Source organism: Oncorhynchus kisutch, linkage group LG10 (genome assembly GCF_002021735.2).
Source record: "Oncorhynchus kisutch isolate 150728-3 linkage group LG10, Okis_V2, whole genome shotgun sequence".
Taxonomy (NCBI): Eukaryota; Metazoa; Chordata; class Actinopteri; order Salmoniformes; family Salmonidae; genus Oncorhynchus; species Oncorhynchus kisutch.
The window spans coordinates 29259724-29280525 of record NC_034183.2 but is presented as its reverse complement, the minus strand read 5'-3'; the positions used below and the strand labels follow the sequence as shown (position 1 = coordinate 29280525).

The 20802-nt window shown below is 46.1% G+C and overlaps 3 protein-coding genes across 34 annotated transcripts in view; 1 reads left to right on the top strand and 2 right to left on the bottom strand.

Annotated features, from left to right (window-relative positions):
* LOC109898017 (protein furry homolog-like) overlaps positions 1 to 10385 on the top strand; it is a 91594-nt gene extending 81209 nt beyond the window's left edge. For 16 of the 32 annotated variants that reach the window (XM_031833500.1, XM_031833499.1, XM_031833470.1 and 13 more), the window contains 9 exons: positions 93 to 170; positions 1431 to 1638; positions 1729 to 1878; positions 2154 to 2252; positions 3020 to 3088; positions 4023 to 4040; positions 6979 to 7089; positions 8177 to 8370; positions 8492 to 10385. In XM_031833500.1, coding sequence (XP_031689360.1) covers positions 93 to 170; positions 1431 to 1638; positions 1729 to 1878; positions 2154 to 2252; positions 3020 to 3088; positions 4023 to 4040; positions 6979 to 7089; positions 8177 to 8370; positions 8492 to 8735 — 1171 coding nt within the window. In that variant the 3' untranslated portion in view covers positions 8736 to 10385. The remainder of the gene's footprint in view (positions 1 to 92; positions 171 to 1430; positions 1639 to 1728; positions 1879 to 2153; positions 2253 to 3019; positions 3089 to 4022; positions 4041 to 6978; positions 7090 to 8176; positions 8371 to 8491) is intronic. The other 16 variants (XM_031833501.1, XM_031833490.1, XM_031833486.1 and 13 more) reach the window with 3 other exon arrangements.
* A 242-nt stretch (positions 10386 to 10627) lies between these two features.
* On the bottom strand, positions 10628 to 12238 carry LOC109897510 (zygote arrest protein 1). The gene is made up of 4 exons (XM_020492010.2): positions 11487 to 12238; positions 11236 to 11328; positions 11072 to 11146; positions 10628 to 10964 (listed from the first exon to the last, which is right to left on the bottom strand). Exons 1-4 carry the CDS (start codon positions 12174 to 12176, stop codon positions 10821 to 10823), a joined length of 1002 nt encoding a protein of 333 aa, XP_020347599.1. The 5' UTR covers positions 12177 to 12238; the 3' UTR covers positions 10628 to 10820.
* A 97-nt stretch (positions 12239 to 12335) lies between these two features.
* On the bottom strand, positions 12336 to 15703 carry LOC109897509 (sodium/bile acid cotransporter 4-like). The gene is made up of 3 exons (XM_020492009.2): positions 14977 to 15703; positions 14300 to 14510; positions 12336 to 13488 (listed from the first exon to the last, which is right to left on the bottom strand). Exons 1-3 carry the CDS (start codon positions 15522 to 15524, stop codon positions 12961 to 12963), a joined length of 1287 nt encoding a protein of 428 aa, XP_020347598.2. The 5' UTR covers positions 15525 to 15703; the 3' UTR covers positions 12336 to 12960.
* Between the last annotated feature and the right edge of the window lie 5099 nt (positions 15704 to 20802).

The following is a 20802-nucleotide window of genomic DNA, read 5'->3' as shown; positions in this document are numbered from 1 at the left end:
TGTTTGTCGTCAGGTGTATATTGTTGGCAGGTATCATTGATCCCGTCTCTAGATTGTCATCCTGTTTTTTACATTTGCATACCTGTTTTCAGTTCAGACTTGCATGCGGTGAAGTGGAATCTGGGGGGAGTGAGTCAACAACCAGAGTATTGCTGGCATCAATATCTCAGGTGCCACGTACTGCTGACGTGCCCTTGAGCAAGGCACTTAACCCCTTAACCTGCTCCAGGGGCACTGCTCTGCAGCTGACCATGTGTTGCTCCCAACCTGTTTTGTGTGTGTGTGTGTGTGTGGTGGGTCATCGTATTGTATGTGCGTTCTGTGTTTGCCCAAGTAATTGATCGAGTGGGCGGCTGAGTGTGTCGGGGCTGCCTGGCGCCTCTGCGATTTCCCTGGTCTTATGAGCTGCTGTAATTGGTGAGCTCATCTCTGGCTCTTCTCCCACGCGGGCAGGGCTGGTAGTGGGGCTGGGCTGGAGAGGCGGGCATCTCTCTGAAGGTGGGCCAGCTCTGGCTCCTCTCTTTCCTTTTAATATACACACGCTCATCAAGGTGGACCAACTCTGTCTAGAGGACACTGATCACAGTACAGCCACATACCAACTCTATTCAACTACCAGAGATGTAGAAACCACGTATACACTTCTTGCTTGCTCATTCAGTACACAAGTACTTGAATTAATTTCCCCCATTTCCAAAACCCAGGCAGTTTGATTGATCGCTAGAGGGAATGGCAGTGTTCCTAATGATCCTCCCCCGGAAAACAGAGGGGCTCTGCTGTGTGTGTTTGTGCGCCAACAAGAAAGCTTAACTCGGCAGGAGGTGTTGCGCTGCCTGCTGTGAGATTGGGGCCTTGGTGTGTGTGTGTGTGTGTGTGTGTGTGTGTGTGTGTGTGTGTGTGTGTGTGTCAGATGCTGGGCTCAGATAGAGCTCTGCTCTGCATTCCTGTGTGGTACGGTGCCGTGTGCTAGGCAGGCTAGTGCAGCTAGCAGAGAGACTCAGTGTTACTGTGCTGCAGAGAGAGAGAGAGAGACTTTGTTACTGTGCTGCAGAGAGAGAGGGAGTTAAGGTGAGGATGAGGACGAAGTCTGTGTCCTCCACAGCGCTCGGCAGCGCAGGCATCAGATACTTCTACTCGGTTTGCTTCGTCAGGCTGTTCGGTCCCACAGGCCTGTGAGTATCCATGTGTGTGGTTGTGTTAAGATGGTAGGAGAGCCATGTATTCTCTTTGCTCTGTAGTAGAGCTCTGTAGTAGAAACACTGCAGCAGAAACCGCTGCAGAGGGAGAGGGGAGGAGGCGAGAGACGGAAGTGTGAGGTTGTTTTGGTTGCAGTCAGAGCGAGGGTGTATGTGTTTGTGCATTCAGAATTGGGTGAATCCTGTGTGTGTCAGTGGTACTAAGACAGACCCTGTGTGTTTGTCTGTTCTCAGTCAGGATGAGGGCGATCAAGATGGTTTCTCAGAGGTCCAGGCCTCTCCGCCCCCCTCACCCTTCCTCTCCGCCATCCTGGCAGCTTTCCAGCCCGTTGCCTATGACGACGAGGAGGACGCCTGGCGTTGCCATGTCAACCAGATGTTGTCGGACACGGATGGGTCCTCTGCTGTGTACACCTTCCACGTGTTCTCCCGGCTATTTAAGGTGAAAGCGTGGAATATGTTTAGTTGTATGTTTTGTATATATTTGTGTGTGTTCGCTCTGTTGAATGTGTTATTGTCTTGGTGTCTGCAGAGCACGCAGAGGAAGTTTGGCGACATCACCCACTCGTCAGTGCGTTTCCTAGGAGAGCGGCTGCAGCGAATGGGGAACCAGTTCCTCAGCTCCCTAGAGGTCATGACCTCTCACTCCCAGTGCCCCACGGTGCTGCTGGACGCTGAGACGGTGAGTCTGCGCCTGCTAACCCAGAGATGACCACTTCCTTAATGTGAAGTTATGTTGCATCATTTCTCTGGTTGGGAACCATGACGAAGCTAACTGTAGCATGCTTGTCGGTAAGATATTTTTTGCGACAGCAGCAGTTGTATAATCAGACGTACTTGTTACGCAGTGCAAATGCACTTGGCCTATACTGCAGGGAGTTGACACACTCATGTGATGTTGTATTGTGTAGTTGGTTGTGTCCTGCAGTTGGTTAACGCGTCTGGTCTGTGTTGTAGTTGGTGTCATGTGGACTGCTGGAGACTCTGAAGTTTAGTGTGCTGGAGTTGCAGGAGCACCTGGACACCTACAACGGCAAGAGAGAGGCGGCTGAGGAGGTGAGCTTTCCCCGTTCATCACCATGTACATCTAACCGTTACACACTCGTCCCTATCTACAGTACTCTGACCTCTAGTTTCCTAAACCCTCAGACCACGCAATCACACATCCTTATTCTATGGCTAATTATCATAGCACATATCTGTCTGCAGACCGGCCCTGCACCAGAACACTGAGTGGCACTTCAATGGCCTCTCATTTATAGTGAGGAAAACCTGAAGGCTCAATGAGCTGTCCGATTACGCCTCATTTCACCTCCAGCCCAGCTCAGGGAGGAAGAGGCTGAGGGAACAGAACCGAGACAATGAGCTGAGTCATAAGGAGATAAATGTCGGCTGTCGCTTGTCGTCGGGTCAGCCATTGAATCACAGGAGGATATGAGTGGATTTGGCGTCCGTTAGCGTCCTCATTGCTAGCGACATCCTCTGCTGACGGGCTAAAAATATTCTCTGGCGCTCCTAAATCAGTTAGAGGGTTGGACAGGAGGGAGGGAGGAAGGAGAGATGGAGGGGGGGGGGTAAAGAGGACAGATGAGATTGAGAGAGAGGGCTCCAGGATGCAGGGGCGCTAATTGAATGAGACTGGTGCAGTTCCTGGAGGATTGGTCTCCACCCCCCTGCACTGGAACCAACCCTCTTTAATTCGCTAAGTACAGCACTCTTATTAAATCTACCCCCCACCTGACCCCTGCACAAACACACACTCGTCGAAAGAAAAAAGACAATTTCATGACATATTCTCTCCCTCCCTCATCCCATTCACACAGTGGCTGGAGAACTGCAGGAAGACGTTTCGTGACAAAGACGGCAACCAACAACCCAACACTCAAGCCCAGGTATGACTAACCCACACACATCTGAACACAGCAACTTTTAGTCTTTCAGAAAATGTGACGACAGTCTGAGTGCCTTTTCTAACACAGTCAAACAGTCGATACGCATGATAACACGCCTGTTTGAGAACAAAAAAATTTTTCCGAGAAAATCTTTACGCGTCAGAGCTAATTAATCTCCCCTCGTCCTCAACACCATATTTTAACATCCCACAAGCTCAGTGATATAATCACTACTGAACTGTCCACTGGTCCTGAAGCCAGTATTACTTCAGCTCATCATGGTAGATGTAGCTGATCTGAGGACAGCCGAGAACCTCTACCGTGCGGTCTCCTCCTGTCCCCTGATAATGTTTAGTACTCTGACACCGCTGCTGGAGGTTATAGATTTATTGCCTCTTTGCTTGCCGCCTCCCCCTTTCAGGTCAGAAAGGTCAAAATGGTCAAAATGAGCTATTACAGACTAAAGCTCTGTTGTACTCTCATCAGCAGAGAGGCACATACTCATTCGCCTCTCTCTTCTACTTAATGCTCTCTTCTCCCCCTCTTGGCTCTCTCTTCTCCCCCTCTTGGCTCTCTCTTCTCCCCCTCTTGGCTCTCTCTTCTCCCCCTCTTGGCTCTCTCTTCTCCCCCTCTTGGCTCTCTCTGTCTATATCCTGCTCTCTGTTTTCCATCTCTGTATTTATACACTGTTTTGACTTGAACACACTGATCCTAGACCAGCTAATGTGCGCTGTGTTATCTGAGAACCACTGTTGGGACTAAGCCTCCCCCTGACCTGGGAATGGGCGTTATGATGGAGGGGTTGTTACCCCTCCCCTCCTCGTCTGTCAGGTCACTGTATCAGGGTTGCGATGTGAAGGCTCACTAATTCTTGGTCTTTCTCTCTTCCTGTTTTGTTTGTTTGTTTTTGTGACCTGCTCACCCTCTTGCTTAGCAAATGGAAAAACTAGCAGTAAGTGGTTCTCTAAGTATTCTAGACTCCAATATAATCATGATGTCCGGACTACACACTGACCATCTCATCCCTCTCTGCGGGTACCTGCCGCAGTCGTCAACCAACCAAGGCCTGGGCCCTCCCACTCTGACTCCACCTCTCTCTCATATATCTAAATAATTTCCCCAAGCCTACTGTTTCTCATCATTGGCATGTATGCAGATATATGCTCTACTTTTGGCTTCGCCTTGGCTGAATAATCTTGTCAATGTCTTAACCCCTCCCTCATCCCTACTGATTTACACAGCAGATGTAAAATTGCGCAAATGAAATCATGATTGTGGTAGTTGTCTGCCTGATTTGAGAGGGGGATGTTGCCCTGGGTTACGGGGAGGGGAAGAGGATGGGGAGAGAGCTGTGAAGCCATGTTTAGTCAACCTTCATTTTGCATGCTTATTGCACCATTTCCATATCTGTTCAAATTCCCATTCACTTCCATGTTTCCTGCATTTGAGAGAATGTTTTGATCATTCCAGTAACATATTTGGTCGGTTTAGCTCTGGTTGGACGGACCTTATCCATAGGGGTCGTGACAGACAGGTGGTGATGGTCTTTGTATAACCCAGTCCTCCATGGCTAATAATGATGCCGACCTCTGATTGGTTAGTAGCTAGTTAATAGGGCTAGACTGTAACCTAGGCCTCGTCGCTTCTCTTTAGGGCAGGGGTCTCCAACAAGTCGATTACAGCCCACCGATGAGTAGCTTGCCAAACAATTCTGAAAGTACACTGTATATGCAAAAGTATGTGGACACCCCTTCAAATTAGTTGATTCGGCTATTTCAGTCACTTCCGTTGTTGACAGGTGTATAACATCAGGCACATCAGCATGCAATCTCCATAGACAAACATTGTCAGTAGAATGGCCTTTCTGACGAGCTCAGTGACTTTCAACGTGGCACTGTCATAGAATGCCACCTTTCCAACAAGTCAGTTTGTCAAATTTCTGCCCTGCTAGAGCTGCCCCGGTGAACTGCTGTTATTGTGAAGTTGAAGCGTTTAGGAGCAACAACGGCTCAGCTGCGAAGTGGTAGGCCACACAAGCTCACAGAACAGGAGTGCTGAAGCACGTAGTGTGTAAAAAATATATATAATAATTGTGGGTACTCAGTTGCAAACTGCCTCTAGAAGCAACGTCAGCACAATAACGGTTAGTCGGGAGCTTCATGAAATGGGTTTCCATGGCCGAGCATCCGCACACAAGCCTAAGATCACCATGTGCAATGCCAAGCGTTGGCTGGAGTTGTGTAAAGCTCACCGCCATTGGACTCTGGAGCAGTGGACACGCGTTCTCTGGAGTGATGAATCACGCTTCACCATCTGGCAGGCCAACTGACAAATCAAGGTTTGGCAGATGCCAGGAGAATGGAACCTGCCCAAATGCATAGTGCCATCTGTTAAGTTTGGTGGAGGAGGAATAATGGTCTGGGGCTGTTTTTCATGGTTCAGGCCCCTTAGTTCCAGTGAAGGGAAATTTAAAGCTACAGCACACAGTGACATTCTAAATGATTCTGTGCTTCCAACTTTGTGGCAACAGCATGACAATGCCCCTGTGCACAAAGCGAGGACCATACAGGAATGGCTTGTCTAGACCGATGTGGAAGAACTTGTCTGGCCTACACAGAGCCTTGACCTCAACCCCATCTAACACCTTTGGGACGAATTGGAATACAGACTGCGAGCCAGGCCTAATCTCCCAACATCAGTGCCCGTCCTCACTAATACTCTTGTGGCTGAATGGAAGCAAGTCCCCGCAGCAATGTTCCAACATCTAGTGGAAACCCTTCCCATAAGAGTGAAGGCTGTTATTGGAGCAAAGTGGGGACCAACTCCATATTAACGGCCATGATTTTGGAATGAGCTGTTCAACGAGCAGGTGTCCACATACCTTTGATACATGCAATTTCCACGCGTCCTGCCGCAAACTGTCATAATCAAATCTAACTAGTATCAGTCACCGCAAGCTCCCAGCTACTATCTAACCAACGCAACATTGACATTGTCCCACCCCTGGTTAGCTACTATTGGCTTGAAAAGCCAAACCTAACCCTATCTGCCAATTAAGTTCCAGCAATATTGCCCCTTTCTTTGTGGTGCGGGAGTTTGTCTATCACTCCGCATTTAGCTAGTTGATGTGGCAAGTCTCGTGGGTTGACAAATACTTCTCCCAAAATGTCTCAATTAAATGTTATCTGCAAAGTAGGCTTGTCTGGCATAAGTATATCATGAAGTACTGTATATCATTTGTATCTGTTATTTGCAAACATTGTCATGAAATGAGCAGCAGCAGTACAGAACCATCACTAGACTGGCACATTAGAAATCACACCAGATGCGCAAGTAAAGGGGAATTACACTTTTTTTGTTGTTTTTCTTCCAGAACCCCCCCAAAAACGGTCTTCTGATGTGATTTAAGCATTGACATCGATGCAGAACATCAATTTAAGAGTGGGGGGGGAATAATATATATATATATATATATATATATATATATATATATATATATATATATATATATATAAAATGAGAAAAAATAAAACTGAAAACATAATTTTGGAAAGAAATCACAGATTTTATAGGGCCCCCGTGGAGTTGTTTATACTCCAAAGGTGTATTGACAGAACACTGCACTACTTTTTCTTGTACACTAAGGACTCGGACGAGCTGCGGGGGGAGAAGAAAGTGCCTATTTGAAAGCTCAAAATAAGTAGCTTGCAACGTTGAATTTTTTTTAAAGTAACTCATGGTAGAAAAGGTTGGAGACCCCTGCTGTAGGGACGTCGCTCCGTGCCTTGTTAACCCTTTCATCTCTAACCCAGGATATCCGTCCGTCTGATCATGTGACCATTATGACCTGGTGTGGCTGGTGTGTTACCGTCTCTGCTCTCTCTCTGTAGGAGCTGGAGCTGTGTCGCAGGCTCTACAAACTGCACTTCCAGCTGCTGCTGCTCTTCCAGGCCTACTGCAAACTCATCAGTCATGTGGACACCATCAAGAGAGAGGCAGAGGTGAGACAGAGCAAGGGGTTTGTCCCCAAACACTTGACTCAACAGGGCCTGTGTGGTGGGACACTCCATGTGGGTGGTACAGAAGGGCAGCATGAATACAGTTCTAGGCTGTGTTAATAGGGGTTAGTTGTCATTTATTTACATGCCAAAAAGAAACCTCGCTCGTCACCCACTCAAGCAGACTTGGAGGGTTTCACGTCACACGCACCATTGTGTGTGCTAGGTCAACACAGAGAGGGTGTGTTCGTTGATTTCCCTTCCCCAATTAACTCTTTAGTTGTACTTCAGGTTGGTTTCAGGAAAGCTTGAGACATTGAGGCCCCCTGCATTTTCCCACATCTTCCCTGAAAGGAAAACAAGCAGTGACAACGCACACGCTCAATTAAACTTACTTGCTTCCTGTGTATATACACTGAGTGTACAAAACTTTAGGAACACCCGTCTCTTTCCATGACAGACTGACCAGGTCAATTCAAGTTAAAGCTATGATCTCTTATTGATGTCACTTTGTAAATCCACTCCAATCAGTGTAGATGAAGGGGGTGAGACTGGTTAAAGAAGGATTTTTAAGCCTTGAGAGATGGATTGTGTGTGCCTGCCATTCAGTGGGTGAATGGGCAAGCTTATGCTTTTTGGAATGAAAGATACTGTAACGGCAAAAGTCGATCTGTAAAGTCATGAGCCGCTTTTGTAGATGACAATGTACAAATGTGCCCCGGAGAAAATATATAAACATTCTCCAAGATACCTCCACGTATATGCTCTTTCTCTCACGCGCTCGCACACAATTTTGCCGACCAGACATACAAGCACTCAGACATAGTGACAGTCAGGCACTCTCTCAGTCCCTATCTAGTGGTTCTGCCGCTGTCTAGCCCTTATGGCTTTTTACTGGAGATAAATCTCATTAAATCCCCTGAATGAGAGTGAATCATTTCTCACATGGAGAGATGAGGTCAGATATTTCAATTAATCACATCAATACTAATTGCATTGCTTCATTGACTTTCTAGACAAGTCTTGTACGTGCCCAAATACACGTGAGATTATCTCTGTGGTTATCTGACCTTTTTTGCATGTCTCCAAGGTGACCAACATGTCAGAAGAGCTGGCCATCCTTGAGAGCTGTTTGAAGCAGGTGGAGTCGGAGGTTGATGGACAGGAGGATGTGGGCGTGTCGGATGCCTCCCAGACCAGTACGGAGACAGCCATCCAATCACTGATTGAGACCCTGAGAGCCAGAGACTTCAGCTCTGCCCTCACACAGGTCAAAACCTTCAGGTAAAGAAACAATGGACTACATCTTTTCTACCCTACACCTATTCCTCGATGTATAGACTATACAGGCATGTGTCTAGTCTTCTGTCCTGATGCTCTCTTCCTCCTCCCTCTCCTCCACTAGGTCTCTGTGGCCTAACGATATCTTTGGGAACGAGTCAGACGACGCGGTCCAGACACTCCTGCACATCTACTTCCGTCACCAGACGCTGGGCCAGACAGGCTGCCTGGCCGTGGTGGGGCCCAGCAGGGACCTGTCCCAGGCCAGCGGGCGCCTCATGGAGCTCAACCTGCAGATCAGAGAGGCTCTGAGCCAGGCCCAAACCTGCCAGGCCCCCCAGACCACAGTGGTCAGCACTGGACTGTGAGCCTTCAGGCCCAAAGACTGGACTGGACTAGTCTAGACTGGACTGCAGTAGACCTCTCCTGTATGACTCACAGCTTCCATCTGCTCTGGAGGCTGGGGAGACAGTGATGTGTGTTTGGGGAGGACAGAAGAGACTCCACCTAATAAGGGCTAAAGGATGTGTGGGAATAGCTGTGACTCATATATATTACATATATAAAATACTTTAAAAGCTCGTATCTGTTTTCCCAGAATAAGCCACCTTGCCAAATTCAGCTGCAATAAGTTGGGGTATTATGTGACGGGTGAAGACTGGCCCAGGAGCGAGAAGTAGGAAGGAGACAATGGGGATGATGATGCTAAACTGGAAGCGTTTTGGCGGAAATTACCTGATGGGTCTCCCATATTGGCCAGTTGCCTCCTCAGCCCCAGTCAGGAGACTGGTTGGGGTTTGAGGTTCGGTCAGGGAGATGTGGTGTTCTTGTAGCAGAGAAGTTGGAGCATGGGCGCCTTGGGAGTCGGTCCGGAAGGAAACCGGATGGCTTTGTGAGAGGACAGGGCAGTCCTTGTCAAGATTCATAAACAAACACAAAAACAAAGAAAAAACTAAGTTTTCAAAAGCATGCTTGAAGGAGAGAAGCACTGCAATAATATTTTTTGAGAAATGTACTATTTTTTATTAGAGCTAACATCCTAGGTTGTAAATGTTAGGGTATTTAACATGTAATTGTAATCCTAGGGGAGCTGTGTCCCCCTTCCCTTAGGGACTGGAAAAAGATAAATTGATCTGTTTATTCACCTGCGTTGGAGACTAGCATCATCTTCAGCAGGTCTTCTAATGAAACTCACTCTGTAACCAAATAAGTAGCTGCCTGTAGAGACTTTAGGCTGTGTGGTATATATTCTTGTATACACAAATGCATATAATTGCACAGAAGTGCAGACTGGCTACAACTCATTATGTAAACATCTAACTTATTTTACTCTGTATATATTTTAGAAAATGTAAAACCAGTATTTTCCCCTTGTACTTTTGTTGCACTGTTAATCCGAATAGGATGTATGAAGCTGATGTGAGAAAGATAGCTGATAGTCACTAATGACCCACTCCACTATTATAATCCTGTCACACGAACTTTAACATTTCCCAAAGATTGGCCTGCCTGGTGGGGATTGTGGGTCAGTAAATTGGAACTGGTTAAAGGCGATAGCTAGCATAGATTCTGCTTCCTGTTGGACTGCCACAGCCCAACCAAGCCCAGTCCTATGCATTCCTTCTCTCCACTGTGATCTCCATGTTGGCCCTGGAACAGGCTCCTCTAAAAAGACATGAGGGGAAACAGGCCTGTGTTTATCCATGTTGGCTGCACACAGCTGCACTGATGGTGTGCCACGGCCCTGTGTTCTGAGGGGAAACTGCCATTAAGGCTCTGCTTATGCTTCTGAAAAGGCACTGCTTGATGTCAGTGTTGCAGGAAACTTGTCATGGCACATTGTAAACGATCACTGTACTCATTCCTCACAGAACTTGTCTGTTGCATTTGAATGCTGATCTTAGTTATTTAACAGATTTTCCTGGAAAATTGTTTTTAATTGTAGGGATGCATTACCAATATACTTTGTCATCTCACATACCAAGCCTTCTCTCTGGATAAATAAAAACTTGACCATATGAATGTTTCAGACTATTGTTATTTAAAGGCCCATTGCAGACAGGTTTGAATTTAATGGAAATAACACAGAACGAGACCAGACAGTCCTAGCAAAATTACATCTGCATTAAGCTCCAGTAACCTCACTCAATGGCTGGCTAGTCAGGCCGTCCTCAGTAACAGGTCATGTGCATAGTGATTAGCGTCTGAACCACTGACAAGCCATGCTAGACAGGGAGAGAAAAATGCCAGAGAATGTAGACTGCTGAGTATTGCCACTTTATTTCACATTCAGAAGTGTTTTCCTGCAATCACTATCATAATGAAAATAAAGGCATAACAGAAAATAATGAAATCCAAAAGTATTCTCCTCCAGCCCAGAGCCTCTTTAAATGTGCACAGGGGCTTCTCTGGGCTGCAGGACTTAGATGTGACAGTTCATGTGCAGGTTCCTGCTAGATGATGTATTTGAAACTGAAGGTGCGGTCACAGGAGAGCCGCTTGCCCTTACACCTGCCACACAGATCCTGTCTGTGGGGGCGTTTGGGGTCAATGTGGCGAGGGGTCACTTCGCACACGCAGCGTGACTTGTTGCAAGTCTGTGGAGACAGAGGACATGGTTAAGTGGAGGACCCAAGTTTAGTGTCAAGTCATGATTTGTCAGTTTAACAATGCACAGTATAGTACAGAAGCCTAGATCCTTAACCTGGCAGGTGATGTCCTCGACCCGGTAAGGATTGAAGGACTTCTGGCACGTTCTACAGAACTGCTTGAAGTAGACCTGAAACGGAGACTGCACTTGATAAGAGGCACTACCAGAGTAACAGCAGTAGTCATACGCCAGGGATTGAATGGACCAGTTTACTATACCTTGCTCGTTCCTTGGACGCACCAAACATATGCGCTCTCCCAACGCAGGTTGCAGTCTCTGCAGTGATAGTACCCATACTTCTGCTCCAGAAACTAGGAAGGCATCGAGTCTAGTCAGAATGCGAATTACATAGAGCATCTTGGTCTAGACGGCCACTACACAGCCACCTTTACAATTACTCACATGTCAAATGTTTATTTTGAGTCTTTCAGACTGGCCGACTAAACTACTGTCAGTGTTTGGGGCTCACCTGAAACCTCACGCGGGTCTTGACTTCCGATCCATCCTGATCGGCTTTGACATCCTCGGTCGTAACTGACCGGTCAGTCTTCTTACTAGTTTTTTTACCTGGCCCAGTCTTTTCGTCCTTTGCCTTTTCTGTTCTGTCATCTGCAGACTTTTCGCCTTTATTATTTTTCCCGGGCTTCACGGTTTCAGGTGGGTCACCGGTCTGTGCTTCACTCGGTCCCCCTTTGTCGTCTTCTAGAAAATATGCAAGTCTCCTAGAAGCGACAGGCGAGTAGACGGCCAGTGTGCGAGGGTAGAGCACGCCTCCCACGGAGCTGCCTGGACTACCCGCAGGGCTACCGGGTGCCTGGGCCTCCTGTTTCCTCTTGCGCAAAGCGTCTCGCTTTCCGGTCATGAGAGTCCTTGGGCCGAGGGAGCACTGCACGGAGACATCCTTCTTCGGGTTGACCTGCACAGCGACATCTTTGGTATTTGCTTTCCTTAGCCTCGGTGTAAGATTGGGGTTTATTTGAGACAAGATGGATTTAAGTTGCGCGCGCTGGTGGTTATCAAAATAGTCCTCTGTAGCCACATAGTTGGCCAAATAATTGTTTCTCCAGCCCGCACCTTTTGGTTTGGGATACCTGCCAGAATAAGGGTTGTAAGATGAATAGAAATAACTGTCGATCGACTCGTCTACATATGTAGCCATTTTTTCTCAGCCAACTTGGGTTATTTGGTTTACCGATTTAAATAGATTGACGAGACACGATTTCATTAATTGTACGCAGGTGTGGCAGTCCTCCTAAATTGGCCTCCAAGACCAATCCGCAAATATAACGGAACAGTGTCAGTAGATATTTTATTTTTCCTATATCATATATATTTTAATATACATTGATAAACATATACACAATTGTATATTTTACAGACGGGTTGTCATCGTACATATATGGTGATATGGAGTAGTTAGGTTTTGTTGAAGAATTGTACTGCATGATTTTTCTTCTTGAACTGAAACTATAGGCTCCAAAACATTTACCCTTCGACTTGAATACTTGCTTTGAATGCAAAACAATCATTGACAATGTTAGCTATGTAGCTCATGATCATGTTTGACTTTACAAGCAAGTGAGATGATACATTTGGTAAACCGCTGTTGTCCTGCATCAGTGATGCGAGAGTGGATGAATATGTTTTATGAAATCCATTTTCACAGCCATTTTGATTCATACACAAGATGTTGAAGTAAGTTCAGATATGTTTTTTTTACTTCTATGAACCTGTTCATAATTGTTTTTATGGTCTTATGAATTGCTTCAAATATATTTTGTATCATTCTCTCACTTCATAAATAGTTGCAGTCTTCTGTCCTGTCATGAGACACACTCATAGAGTTTCTGCCCTGCGGGATTTTTTTTTATAGTGACGTCATGAGCGGACCTGAATGTCTTTATGCGCCACTCCGCCCATGGTGGGCCGTCGTCTCATGCGCACTAAACAGGAGTAGAGTCCGGACAAGGCTCCAGCATGATGAGATTTGGGTCACTCGTGGTGACCGCCCCGTAAGAAGTGTCAAAACCCATATCCTCGTCTTCAAACCTATTATATCCAATATCTCTGTTGTCCCCTGGTGGGATTGTGTCTGGTTTGTGTAGAACCTCTTTCCTGTACATCCGGTAGGCCAGGATGAAGATGCCAGCCTCGGCGGCCTGGAAGAGGGCGTAGAGCAGAGGGAACATATACATGCCCCCCATCAGCTGTGGTGGAAAGGCCATCTTCAGGATGGCTGTGCAGAGCTGCACGTTCTGGCACCCGGTCTCCAGGGACACGGTCCTGCGGATGTTGGGCGGGAGATCGAAGAGGGTGGCCAGGCCGTAGCCTGCAGCGTAGCCACAGGCAGGCATCAGGACAGCCACCACATAGACAGACGGAGGGATGGTGGCCAGCAGCTCTGGCCCCAACATGGCCCCCGTCATGATGAACAGCATCACCAGGGTCACCAGCAAAGACCACAGAGACAACTGGGGAAACAAACAGCACGGAATCAACACAGGTTTTATGACATTGACGTTCCCTACATCCAGGTTGTTTTAGAAGGGTAGAGGGAAGAAACAATGGACGCATTTTCAGGATATTCAAACAGAACCAGTATTATTAAGGAGCAAGGGAAAGCCACAAGTGAGCGAGGTCCACTTGAATGGATGTTGTTTCTTGCATCCTTTCCCCTCTGTGGATCTATCATCCAGTTCTATGACTCTGTCACACATCTCGTGCCCCTCCCTCTCCTGTCTGAGCTGCCTTTAGATACATTCATCTGAAAGGGAGGGGCAGAGGGGATCTCTCTGACAGTACTCTGCCTCTGATGTCACTGTGCAATGTGGGCAGGCTTTGTCGGCCCTAAGAGCTAGACATAAAAAATGACTCAATGGGTACAATGTCACACTAGTGATTATAAAGTCAAAATATCCACAATTGACTTGTTGAAATGTTGATTTATTTTACTAGCAAAACTACCCTGTTTAATCATAAAATGTACTATTTTAGTCTTGTATGTCATTCTTAATGTGACACTTAGAATCAGGAAGTAATTGAGGTAATCTTACATTTGTATTCTTTATATAGTACCTAGGTCTAATACATTTTATTGATAAATTTCGTGTAATATCATATTTCTAAACTAAACTATAGAAAGGAAAAGGGCAGAGGAATATAACAAACCAGCTTTTCACTGTCTGTCTAAAGTATGTGCCAAGTGCTCTCAATCTCACAATGAACCAGTCATCTCCAAACCTTCCTCTATACCGGGCCGTTATTTGAGGCTGCCCTGTATACCTTTAAAACGATGTCCGCCGCCCGGTTGTAACGGTACCGGAGCACGACCCCCAGGCCAATTGGGATGAGAGTGCTACAGAGAGTGAGGATAATCGCGCCGAACGGCATCAGGTTGACCACCGGGGTGTTGATCCAGGCGCGGCTATATATCCACAGACATAGAGGCATCAGAACCAGCGCTAGGATCGTGGAGGAAATGGTCATGATGATGCTGAAAAGAGAAAGACAAAAGTGAATCACACCATCACATTAACTATTCGAGTCCCCAAAAGCAGAGTGACCAGTACATTAATATTACTTTTTAGAATGGTGGACGAATATTAAGTGATGGGTCCTCAAATAATGCCATCATGTTCTGTTTAATAAATTAAAATGTGTTCAAATCTATCTTTTTTGAAAATCTGGACCACAAGTCCCAACAGTATGCTATGCTGGAGATACGACTGTGCGTAAAATTCAATTTTAATTGTCATGCGTAAAATCCAAGTAATAGCCTACGTGTGCCTAAACTTCGAGTTATAGGCATCGTGAATAAAGTGCAATATCAGACAATATATCAATGAATATAGGTTTAGGTTTCCATTCATCCAAGTAGGCTATAAATTGAGATCTTTTTATTTGCGTTTTATAGTCCACTTGGAAAGGTGGGAGATAGTTGTATTCGTTCCTTTAGTTACCTCAGATTCATCTCCCCGTTCACTAATAACGACATGATGTTGGATAGGTTTCCTCCTGGACAGCAGCCACACAGTAGCACGGCCATAGCCGCCACATCGTCGAGAGAGAATGCCAAAGCAAGCAGGAAGGCGACCAGGGGCATGATAACAAACTGGCACACTAGCGCCAGCAGAACCCCGATGGGTCTGCGGATATGCTCCCCAAGCTGGCTAACGTCTACCGTACACCCTAGGCCCAGCATGGTGAAGCACAAGACAATCCCTACAAACACATTGATTCCGTGACTTAGCGGGGAATCCCAAAAAGCAACCACCAAGTGAGCAGGTTCCGTCGGTGGCAGCTTAGCCCGAAGCCCAGCAGCAAACGCAGTCCTTAGAGTGTTGACTTTCAGAGATACCGGGTCGTTCGTTACGCGTAATTCTGTCATGGCGAGCTCATCTGTGAACCCTTCGTAGAGTCGGGAGATGGTGTCATTCATGGTGAAGTTGAGGAATTCTGTTAGGCCAGCAGTTGGAACATCAGTGACCACCACGCTTGAGTTCTCCATCGCCTTACCAGGGTACAGATGCTCTCCACAGTCGGTGTCCACCTGAAGGTGTCAGTGCGTAAACTGTGGTCCCCTAGCGGTGCATCGTCATTGCGCGCTGTCACCAATGACAGAGGAATAAACTCGAGGCTCGAAGGGTTAGAGAATGCGGTGCATCAGAGCATTTCTCCGTTTTAAACATAGACCATGAGACCCACATAGTGACGTTTGGGGCCACGGATTGGCTCACAGCTGACACGCGCGCCAGCATTCCAGAAAGACGCAAATTGCTCAAGGCGGGGGAGTCTGCTCATCATCTCTGGAGAATTCATATCAGGGGTGACGGGCTCGATCACCCCTGCAGGCTTTTATCTTGAGCTCGTGCACAGAAGAAAACGCCTTTATTCATCGCATTGGAAAATTTATATCACTCAGTTTTCTCAAATGTGTTATAGTATATTAAAGTATGTATCGGGTTGGAACACCTAATTTGGGTAATATTACTTTCGAACAATACATCCATATTTTGAATAAGTGCCTGGCTGTAGTTTACTGTGACAAGCGCACAGTTCTAATGACTTGAAATATTTAGGTTGAGTAGGCAAACAGGGAAACTGGGATGCTCTTTATATACATTCATTAACCGCGGGCACATTTCTTTTCTTCTCTGTGCTATTTCTATCTTTCATGAATTGGATTGACAGTTTCGAAGTAATCACCATAAACCTGCGACGTCTCAGAGTTATTTGTAGATCTCACAGATCTTTCTGAATCGGACTGACCTGCTGTTTTCATACTGGCCACTTCCAAGTCATGCCATTAAACGAATGAAACCATTCATTTAAATGACAATTCCCGGTTAGAGAGGACCATCTTTCCCCGCCAAATCAATCCAGTATGGGTAATTGCATATGTGGAGTGTCTGAAAGTGGGCGTGCGAAATAAGGGGGAGGATCAACAGAAGTGGGTGTATGGAAACATAACAGCTAATTGGGCAGATTGGTTGCCACTCAAGACAGTTTTGTGTGGCTGCTTGCAGCTTCCTTGTAGTGTTTTAGTTAAACCGGTTAGGATAATTCATGTGGCGGTTAGGAGAACTAACATAGCAGGTTATGAGAATTAACGTGGCAGCAGTGACGACCCGTCATTCAGGGCAGGTGGGGCAAAAATATATATATAAATATATATACACATATATATATATATATATATATATATATATATATTACATGTTTTGCATGTTATTTTGACATTCATTTGTGTCACATATCAGTTTGCAAACAATGTACTTTTTAAAATCATTGAGTTAATAATGCCGCAAACAAAGAGTAAGGCAGCTCCAAAATATTGGCGTTTCAGCCTAACCCGGTGCTTTCTGTGGTGGTGGGGCAGCCTCATTCAAAACAACTGGAAACTGGGTAAATCTCAAACTCCAGCGAGTCCAAGACAAATGGGAACTTGGAAAAAAGCGAGCTCTGACTGAGGAAAATACGTTTTGAACGGTCATCCAACTCAGAATTCCAACTCGGGAGGCGAGGTCAGAGTTGCCGAGTGGCGTAGTGGTCTAAGGCACTGCATTGCAGTGCTAGCTGTGCCACTAGAGATTCTGGGTACGAGTCCAGGCGCCGAGACCAGGAGACCCATTGGGCAGAGCACAATTGGCCCAGCATCGTCCAGGTTAGGGGAGGGTTTGGTGACTCCTGTGGCGGGCCGGGCGTAGTGCACGCTGACATGGTCGACAGGTGCATGGTGTTTCCTCTGACACATTGGAGTGGCTGGCTTCCAGGTTAAGTGGGCATTGTCATGAAGCAGTGTGGCTTGGTTGGGTTGTGTTTCGGAGGAAGCATGACCCTTGACCTTCGCCTCTCCCGAGGCCGTACGGGAGTGCAGCGATGAGACAAGTCTGTAACTACCAATTGGACACCACGAAATTGGGGAGAAAAAGGTGTAACATTTTTTTTAAACTCTGACCTCTTTCTAGAACTCTGACCTGAAGATCCATGACATTATGATTTAACTTTGTTTTTTTATTTAGTTCCCAGTTGTCTTGAAAGCACCACAAATCCAGAGAATGCCAGACTTGGATGACAAAGTTTGCACTGCCTTCCTGTGAGCACAGCACAAGGGGAATCCAAATGTCTTGCATAAATCCAAATGTCTTGCATAAATGATGTAATATGCCAAGGATATATGTACAGTGGGGCAAAAAAACTATTTAGTCAGCCACCAATTGTGCAAGTTCTCCCACTTAAAAAGATGAGAGAGGCCTGTAATTTTTATCATAGGTACACTTCAACTATGACAGACAAAATGAGAAAAAAAATCCAGAAAATCACATTGTAGGATTTTTAATGAATTTATTTGCAAATTGTGGTGGAAAATAAGTATTTGGTCAATAACAAAAGTTTATCTCAATACTTTGTTATATACCCTAAGGAAAGTGGGCGGGTGCACAGTGCACAATTAGGATGATAGTTTCCCCGAAAGTAAATTGATGTTGCCAACATTATATAATTACTCCTGTCTAAATAAAATCATTCAAAATACTACACCAGGGAGCATGACTTAGACACAGAGGATCATTAGCTTTAAAAACAATCTTAATTATCACAAGTGTGTAGTCCTTTTTGGTAAACCCACAATTTGGGTAGTGCGCATGGCAGTAGGTCTAGCTGTGCTGTTAGTGAATAGCATCTAAAATATGTGAGACGATAATGTGTTTAGTATCATTTAAAATGTTGAGACAAGAAGAAGGGGAGGATTGTCTTTCTCCAGAATGCATGCACTCAGATCTCCAGAATGCATGCACTCAGCTCTCCAGAATGCATGCACTCAGCTCTCCAGAATGCATGCACTCAGATCTCCAGAATGCATGCACTCAGCTCTCCAGAATGCATGCACTCAGCTCTCCAGAATGCATGCACTCAGCTCTCCAGAATGCATGCACTCAGCTCTCCAGAATGCATGCACTCAGCTCTCCAGAATGCATTCACTCAGATCTCCAGAATGCATGCACTCAGCTCTCCAGAATGCATGCACTCAGCTCTCCAGAATGCATGCACTCAGCTCTCCAGAATGCATTCACTCAGATCTCCAGAATGCATGCACTCAGCTCTCCAGAATGCATGCACTCAGCTCTCCAGAATGCATGCACTCAGCTCTCCAGAATGCATGCACTCAGCTCTCCAGAATGCATTCACTCAGATCTCCAGAATGCATGCACTCAGCTCTCCAGAATGCATGCACTCAGCTCTCCAGAATGCATGCACTCAGCTCTCCAGAATGCATGCACTCAGCTCTCCAGAATGCATTCACTCAGATCTCCAGAATGCATTCACTCAGATCTCCAGAATGCATGCACTCAGCTCTCCAGAATGCATTCACTCAGCTCTCCAGAATGCATTCACTCAGATCTCCAGAATGCATGCACTCAGCTCTCCAGAATGCATGCACTCAGCTCTCCAGAATGCATGCACTCAGCTCTCCAGAATGCATGCACTCAGCTCTCCAGAATGCATGCACTCAGCTCTCCAGAATGCATTCACTCAGATCTCCAGAATGCATGCACTCAGCTCTCCAGAATGCATTCACTCAGATCTCCAGAATGCATTCACTCAGATCTCCAGAATGCATTCACTCAGCTCTCCAGAATGCATGCACTCAGCTCTCCAGAATGCATGCACTCAGCTCTCCAGAATGCATTCACTCAGATCTCCAGAATGCATGCACTCAGCTCTCCAGAATGCATGCACTCAGCTCTCCAGAATGCATGCACTCAGCTCTCCAGAATGCATGCACTCAGCTCTCCAGAATGCATGCACTCAGCTCTCCAGAATGCATTCACTCAGATCTCCAGAATGCATGCACTCAGCTCTCCAGAATGCATTCACTCAGATCTCCAGAATGCATGCACTCAGCTCTCCAGAATGCATGCACTCAGCTCTCCAGAATGCATGCACTCAGCTCTCCAGAATGCATGCACTCAGCTCTCCAGAATGCATTCACTCAGATCTCCAGAATGCATTCACTCAGATCTCCAGAATGCATGCACTCAGCTCTCCAGAATGCATTCACTCAGCTCTCCAGAATGCATTCACTCAGATCTCCAGAATGCATGCACTCAGCTCTCCAGAATGCATTCACTCAGATCTCCAGAATGCATGCACTCAGCTCTCCAGAATGCATGCACTCAGCTCTCCAGAATGCATGCACTCAGCTCTCCAGAATGCATGCACTCAGCTCTCCAGAATGCATTCACTCAGATCTCCAGAATGCATTCACTCAGCTCTCCAGAATGCATGCACTCAGCTCTCCAGAATGCATGCACTCAGCTCTCCAGAATGTGTTCAGCTGTCTCCTGCCAATTCTTGCCATTCATTGTTTCTTTGTGTGAATTATTTGCCCTTTATATGTATTTTTTTTTAAATAAATAAATGACCTGTCACCAGAAAACCTAGTACATGTACCTTTAATCCCCCATCATTAGGTTATTTTTATGTTAATGGTGTAATTAGGCCTACTGTTCTCATTCTCGGACTGGAAACGTTGTTTGCGGAGTTCACAACCTGCAACACTTGTGAGAAACCATTACCAGTTTTGTCATTGTATTTTGTTTGGAGTTCTCCATGTGTCTGGTTTCTCTTTCCTGATAACTTGAGGGAGCATGTACGCGTGAGCATACACAGAAGTAGGCCTACTTGATAGCCTGCATGCAAAAGTAGGAAAGTGCCCATTTGGCAATGTCTGATTTCTGATTGTCATAACTCACCACGTCCACCGCTAATAAACTGAGTTTCTCAGAAATGTTTTCTTCACCTCACACAGTAAATCAACAAAGCCTGTTTTTCTATTCATCAACTGCAGCAAATGATTAGTTCCTCAGTATTTGAAAAATCTTTCCAACACTCCCAGCCTCGATAATCACCAAGCCTCAGTGTGAAAGAGCAAAATACATAATATTGCTCGTCGAACGTCTCATTCCAAAATTATGGGCATTAATCTGGAGTTGGTCCCCACTTTGCTGTTATAATAGCGTCCACTCTTCCGGGAACGCTTTACACTAGATGTTGGAACATTGCTGTGGGGACTTGCTTCCATTCAGCCACAAGAGCATTAGTGAGGACGGGCACTCATGTTGGGCGATGAGGCCTGGCTCGCAGTCAGCGTTCCAGTTCATTCCAAAGGTGTTCGATGGAGTTGGTCAGGGCTCTGTGCAGGCCAGACAAGTTCTTCCACACCGATCTCGAAGAACCATTTCTGTACGGATCTCGCTTTGTGCACAGGGGCATTGTCATGCTGA

Excerpts from the sequence above, each read along its gene's own strand:
- LOC109897509 (XM_020492009.2), bottom strand. The coding sequence starts at position 15,524 with ATGGAGAACTCAAGCGTGGTGGTCACTGATGTTCCAACTGCTGGCCTA. Across the intron at positions 14,511-14,976 it reads AACGGGGAGATGAATCTGAG|CATCATCATGACCATTTCCT; the intron begins GTAACTAAAGGA and ends TTCTCTTTTCAG. Across the intron at positions 13,489-14,299 it reads CGGCGGACATCGTTTTAAAG|TTGTCTCTGTGGTCTTTGCT; the intron begins GTATACAGGGCA and ends TTGTTTCCCCAG.
- LOC109897510 (XM_020492010.2), bottom strand. The coding sequence starts at position 12,176 with ATGGCTACATATGTAGACGAGTCGATCGACAGTTATTTCTATTCATCT. Across the intron at positions 11,329-11,486 it reads AGACCCGCGTGAGGTTTCAG|TTTCTGGAGCAGAAGTATGG; the intron begins GTGAGCCCCAAA and ends ATGCCTTCCTAG. Across the intron at positions 10,965-11,071 it reads TCGAGGACATCACCTGCCAG|ACTTGCAACAAGTCACGCTG; the intron begins GTTAAGGATCTA and ends CTGTCTCCACAG.